The sequence below is a fragment of the Rhincodon typus genome, chromosome 38, assembly GCF_021869965.1.
Source record: "Rhincodon typus isolate 14 chromosome 38, sRhiTyp1.1, whole genome shotgun sequence".
In the NCBI taxonomy this organism is placed as follows: domain Eukaryota; kingdom Metazoa; phylum Chordata; class Chondrichthyes; order Orectolobiformes; family Rhincodontidae; genus Rhincodon; species Rhincodon typus.
The window spans coordinates 18,493,915-18,500,774 of NC_063369.1; the positions used below are offsets into that span (position 1 = coordinate 18,493,915).

Here is a 6,860-nt window from a genome sequence, read left to right on the forward strand (position 1 = left end):
GGGGGGGGTAGATCTGTACTGTACACTAACAGGGCAGGGTGTAATGGGGGGGTAGATCTGTACTGTACACTGTAACAGGGCAGGGTGTAATGGGGGGCGGTAGATCTGTACTGTACTCTGTAACGGGGCAGGGTGTAATGGGGGGTAGATCTGTACTGTACACTGTAAGGGGGCGAGGTATATTAGGAGGGGTAGATCTGTACTGTACACTGTAACAGGGCGGGGTGTAATGGGGGGGTTGATCTGTACTGTATTCTAATGGGGCGGGGTGTAATGGGGGGCGGTAGATCTGTACTGTACACTGTAACAGGGCGGGGTGTAATGGGGATTGTGAAGTTGCTGCGTGAGCGCAGTAATGGAAAGATGTCATTCACCTATGTTTTAGGATTTGCTGGTTGATTGTGGAACACTGCCCACTCTGTCCTCTTTCTCTTTGCTAGCCATCTGAAGTCTCTAACCCTTGGCTCTAATGTTTCTCCTGATCCAGTTTAATATACTGTCACTCCAGAACAGCACGTTAGTTCTCACCACCAACCTTTAATCCACAAGGGATTTGAGGCTGCAAGAAAGCTTCTATTATTTAATAAAAAAGCTGGGAATTATATTGCCTGACTCTTGGGATTTTTCTTCAAGAGCCGAACAAAACCTGTTTGAAGTCTCGGAGCGTTTGAGAATTCCTGCTCCATCTGGTCGAAGTTTGGCAGCTTGTGTATCTTCAATTTAGGGCCCAGTTTAGAATTGGTGAAGAGTTAGAATGTGACTCATCTATTCCTGGAAAGGCTGGAATTAACCGAATGATTTTCGAGTTTGCATCAAATTCTGTGCCCCTGAGCTTTCACTGAACTTTCCTGCATGTGGAACATTGGTGTATTTGTACCCAGCGTCTGCTGCTCTGTTCCTTTCTCTCCCCATACCATTCCAATCATCCCTCCCTCCGTTCTCCCCTCCTCCTGCTAATTTGTGCTTGAGCTTAAAAAGACACAAATAAAAACAGCATAGTTCCTCTCCCTGTGTTTCGAGCTCGATGAAATCACAATGACAGTTTCCAGATTAGTCTGGAGGTTAGATATGTCACACTATTGACACGGCATTGCTAACTCGAGTTTTAGTTTATCCTGTTATAATGCTGACAGTTTATAACTGTTTACCTGGAGCTAAAGTCTAATTGCTTTTAATAAATTTTAATTGTTTAGTACAGAAACCAGGTCAGTTCTTTCCATTAACCTGGGTCTGACAGTCGGGTAATTTGTGGGAATTTTGTGGGCTTATTTTAAAATCTGTAACTTCTGGGAATAGCAAGGTTTGATTTCCAGCACACTACCCCGTTGAGATGTAACAAGATGCAGCCTCTGGGTTTATCCTGATCCCAGGTTGCTTTTATTTCAACCAAACCTTTGCAGAGAAGTTCCGTCATAACTCAAGTGTTTTCCAGTTTTGACCTCCCAGTGAGGAATCAGGCTCGAAGCTGGGTTAAGCGCTGTCTTGCTGTGTGCAGTTTGAGACATTGCAGCTTGCTTGGCCAGTTTACAAATCCTGGTACTCTCACCAGACGAATGAAAAAAAAACCCCAAAAGAACTGCAGATGCTGGAAATCTGAAACAAAACCAGAAACTGTGCTGGAAAATCTCAGTGGGTTTGGCAGCATCTGTGGAGAGAAATCAGAGTTAATATTTTGGGTTCGGTGATCCTTCTACAGATCAGAGGGAATAAGCCACTCATGCAGGCTTTATCCCTCACACACTACTCTGCACCTTTCAAATCTGCTGTCTTTCCGATGTCTGTGTTCTGGCTCTTGGGTTTAGGTGAGATTTACCGAGTCCACAATCCTGTGTTTAATTAAACTTGCTGGATGTGTCACTTTGCCTATTGTGCATGGTTAATGGGGACTTGTGAACAAAGGCTGGCTTTCTCAAGGATTGGGAAAGACAGGAGGAGGTATCTGTAACAGCCCCTTCCACCTCACCCCCACAAGTGTTCAATGAAAGCCAGTGTCTTGTCCATCCTCCAGCACTGCCTGCAATCCAGCGGCTCAGTCAATAGCATTCCTGCCTCTGAGACACAGGGTTGTGAATTAGAGCCCCCGCTCCAGGGCTGAAGGGTGTGGTTCCCTTGGGGTGTGGAGGGTCTGCTGCATTGCTGGAAAGGGCCTGTCATCTCTTCAGGTGAGACATCGAAACTGTGGGCCCGTCTGCCTGGCTCAGCTGCACGCAAAGATCCCACGGCTCTGTTTTGAGGAGGATCAAGGCAGGCCCCAACCCCGACCCTCCTGGCTTGCGGGATCTTGCTGTGTGCAAATTGGCTGCTGTGTTTAGACAAGTGACTACGGTTCATAAGGCACTCCATCAGCTGTAAAGTGCTTTGGGAGACCCGGTGTTTGTCAGGATTATAAGTTTTTATTTGACCTTTGTATCTAACCCCATGCTGTCCACGTCGGGAGTATTTGATGGGGACAGTGTTAAGCCAACTTTACTTTCAGTTTAAAAGAATAGAGGGGGAGGTTTATTGCAAAGTTCAGAATCTGAGCCAATAGATTTGTACATATTATTTCTCTTCCCTCTTCAATGTTGCAATTTTCTACCCCGAATGTTCCTTATTCTAGTCATTGGATTACTTCAGAGCCTTTGTTTCGTTTTGTTTTTATTCAGAATCCGATGTTTCGGAAAAATCGCCAGGTGCTGCGTATCCAGAAGCAGTCCAGGATCCCAGGCAGGAGGCCAGTGAGATACAAACCAGTGGAATGGACTCAGCGGATGTGCGTGAGAGGCCCAGTGAGTGGCTGCCATCCTCGGGTGAATCCCAGACCATTGCCAGCGGTCGTGTGGATTATGGTGGCTCTGCCTTGTCCCCTGTCAGCCTGGCATCGCGGACCATCCAGGCTCCAGGCGCCAGTGAAACCTCAAGGACCCAGGGCGCCTCGGAGGAGGGTGAGATCTGGTACAACCCCATCCCGGAGGATGGCCACCTGATGCGGCTACCCTGGAGACCAAAGACCAGCCGAGCACAGTGGTACGTGGAGGTGCCCTCTCCAACGGGGGCTGGGCCCCCTCCTAGCGACAGGGTGAGGCAGCACAGCGGTGTCGAGGTTGTGCCAGGTGGCATGGACACGGTGCAGGATCAGCGGGCAGCGAGGTGTGCTGCCAAGTCATCGCCCCCATCCACCCATCAACCCTCGCCCTCGGTGCCAATGGCTTGTGTGTCGTGGAGTGGGGGCCAGGCAGGGAGCAGTGCACAGAAACTCTCAGGTGAGCAGTAACTCCTGCCCATTTGTTCCCCAATAACCCGGGCACACAATTCCCGCTTGAGATGTCTTCTCCACAACTTTATCTGGGGCCAGTGTTGGCCACAACAACATTCCCTTCACATCCATCAATAACTGGTGGGCATCGTTGGGATGACCTTTTCTTATTCATGGGATGTGGGTGTCTCTGGCCAGGCCAGCATTCATTGTCCATCCCCAATTGCCCAGAGGACAGATAAAAGTCAACCACATTGCTGTGGGTCTGGAGTCATGTGTAATTTTCTTCCTTAAACGACATTAGTGAACCAGATGGGTTTTTCTGACAATTCATGGAATCCCTACAGTGTGGAAGCAGGCCATTTGGCCCACCAATCCTCCGAAGAATATCCCACCTGGATGCCCCCCCAAACACCCTATCCCGTAACCCTGCATTTCTCTGTGTGGCTAACCCACCTACCCTGTATGTCCCTGGATACTATGGGGCAACTTAGCAAGGCCAATCCGCTCTAACCTGCACATCTTTGGACTGTGGGAGGAAACCGGAGCACCCGGAGGAAACCCACGCAGACACGGGGCGAATGTGCAAACTCCACACAGACAGTCGCCCGAGGATAGAATTGAACTGGGTGCCCTGTGAGGCAGTGACAATGGATTCACGGCCATCATTAGACTCTCAATTCCAGATTTTAATTGAATTCAAGTTCCACCATCTGCCACGGTGGGATTTGAACACGTCCCCAGAGCATTACCTTGGTCTCGGGATTAATAGTCTAGTGATGATACCACTGGGCCATCACCTCCCTGGTGTTTACTGTCTGGGGAACTGCCGCTGTTGAACACTGTTCCTCTCCTGTGTGGGTGGTCTCTTACCAATCAGTCAGGAGTCAGCCACTAGGACTAGGGGGCATCGCCTCAACATAAAGGGAAGCAGATGTAGGACTGAGGTCAGGAGGAACTTCTTCACCCAAAGAGTTGTGAATCTGTAGAATTCCCTGCCCAGTGAAGCGGTTGAAGCTACCTCGCTAGATAAATTTTTGAACAGTAAAGGAATTAAGGGTTATGGTGAGCAGGCGAGTAAGTGGAGCAGAGTCTCAAAGATCAGCCATGATCTTATTAAATGGCGGGGCAGGCTCTAGGGGGCTGGATGGCCCACTCCTGCTCCGAGTTCTTATGTTCTTATGTTTGAGGAGGGGACGGGGCCACATCTTGGCTGGCTCCAGGTAAGGGATAAGGGCAGAAGCTTTCCTTCCCCCTGGGGTCATCCCTGTTCGTTTGTAGGATGTGAATGTCTGCCATCTATCCCGAGGCTGTGGTTGAGAGTTGGTATTTTGAGCCACTGCACTATATAGGGTGTGGGTGCGCCCAAGGTGTTTACTTCAGTAGCAGCTGGGTGCATCTTGAGTGGACTGAGAGGCCATCTCAGAGCTTCAGAGCTGTGGGTCTGGAGTCACATAGAGGCCACACCAGGTAAATTTCCTTCCCTAAAGGACTTTAGAATAGAAACGTTCAGCATGGAAACAGATCCTTCCATCCAATTCGTCCATGCCGACCAAGTTTTCTGAACTGAACTAGCCCCACTTGCCTGCGCTTGCCCCATATTCCCTCTCAACCTTTCCTATTCATGTACCTGTCCAGATGTCTTTTGAATATTGCAACTGTACCTGCATCGAGCAATTCCTCTGGCAGCTCATTCCATATACGTACCACCTTCTGTGTGAAGAAGTTGCCACTTAGGTCACTTTTTTAAATCTTTCCCCTCTTACCTTAAACCTATGCCCTTCTAGTTTTGGACACCCCCACCCTGGGGAAAAGACCTTATCTATTTACCCAATGCATACCCCTCATGATTTTATAAACCTCTATAACGTCACCTCTCAGCCTCCGACAATCCAGGGAAAAAAATCCCCTGCCTATACAGCCTCCCCCTAAAGCTGAAACCCTCTAGTCCCGGTAACATCCTTGTAAATCTTTTCTGTGCCCTTTCTAGTTTAACAACATCCTTCCTATAGCAGAGCGACCAGAGCTGTACACAGTCCTCCAAATGTGGCCTCACCAATGCATTGTACAACCGTGACATGACGTCCCAACTCCTGTACAGAATGTTCCGACCAATGAAGGCAAGCTACCATACGCCTTCTTCACCACCTGTCTACCTGTGACAGCACTTTCAGAGTACTATGTACCTGAACCCCTAGGTCGCTCTGTTCGACCACATTACCCAAGGTCTGACCATTAACTGTGTAAGCACTGCCTTGGTTTGGCTTATCAAAATGCAACACCTTGCCTTTATCTGAATTAAACTCCATCTGCCACTCCTTGGCCCACTGGCTAATAGAAATATAAGAGCAGGAGTAGGCCATTCAGCCCTGCTCTGCCACTCAGTATGGTTATCACTGATCGTCCAACTCAGTCCCCTGGTCATGCTCTGCCACTCAGTAAGGTTATCACTGATCGTCCAACTCAGTCCCCTGGTCATGCTTGTGCCCCCGTACCCTTTCATCCTTTTAGTCCTGAGAATTATAAATGCATCTTTCTTGAAATTCTTCAATGTTTTGGCCTCAGCAGTTTCGTGCGGCAGTGAACTCCACAGGTTCACCGCTGTCTGGATGAAGACATTTCCCCTCATCTCATTCCTCAATGGCCCATCCTGTATCCTTACAGTTAGTGAAGGACAAGGGTAATCTGTCAGTCGAATAGATTCATGGCCATTAATGAAGCTAGGTGTTTGTTCCATGTTTATTAAATGACTGGATTTCAAATTGCTGGTTGCCATGGTGAATTTGCCAAGCCAGGTATCTGGAGCATTAGTTTGGGTCATTGTATTCCTAATCCACTCGCTCATCGTTCCCCCCCCACCAAGTCCCACAGCTGCAGGGTCACTTTTACCTGCATCAGGATCCATTCACAGCTTTCTTTAAAAACCTGAATTCACATTCCTGAAGATTTATCATCACCAGCCAAGAAACAACCCTATATGTGACTCAGTTTATAGTTATTAAACTCACAGCCGAACCCACATCACTCACCACCTCAATCCTGCACCAATCCTTACCCCGGCACCCCTCACCCTCACCAATCCCCATATCTCGCCCCAATCCTCACCCCCCTCCCCCCAACCCCTCACCAATCCCCACCCCCCGCCCCATCCTCCCCCCCACCCCCACATCCCTCACCCTCACCAATCCCTGCACCTTGCCCCAATCCTCACCCCCACCTCTGGACCCCTCACCACCGCACCCCTCATCCCGCACCCCTCATCCCGCACCCTGCCCTAATTCTCACCCCCACCCCACACCCATCACCCTTACCAATCCCCACAACCCACCACAATCCTCACCCCACCCCTGCACCCCTCACCACCGCACCCCTCACCCCCGCACCCTGCCCTAATTCTCACCCCCACCCCACACCCCTTACCATTACAAATCCCCACACCCTTCCCCAGTCCTCACCCCTGCACTCCCCACCACCAACCCCTCACCCCCGCAACCTGCCCCAATCCTCACCCCCGCCCCACCCCCACACCCCTCACTCTCACCCCACACCCCTCACCCTTCACCAAACCCCAGCCCCTTCCCAATCCTCACCCCTGCATGCCTCACCAATCCCTACCCTCTCCCCA

At 50.0% G+C, this 6,860-nt stretch overlaps 1 protein-coding gene across 1 annotated transcript in view; it reads left to right on the forward strand.

The window, feature by feature from the left end:
- LOC109920494 (rho GTPase-activating protein SYDE1-like) overlaps positions 1-6,860 on the forward strand; it is a 60,802-nt gene that overhangs the window by 28,449 nt on the left and 25,493 nt on the right. The window contains exon 2 of the mRNA XM_048617761.1: positions 2,646-3,242. Coding sequence (XP_048473718.1) covers positions 2,646-3,242 — 597 coding nt within the window. The remainder of the gene's footprint in view (positions 1-2,645; positions 3,243-6,860) is intronic.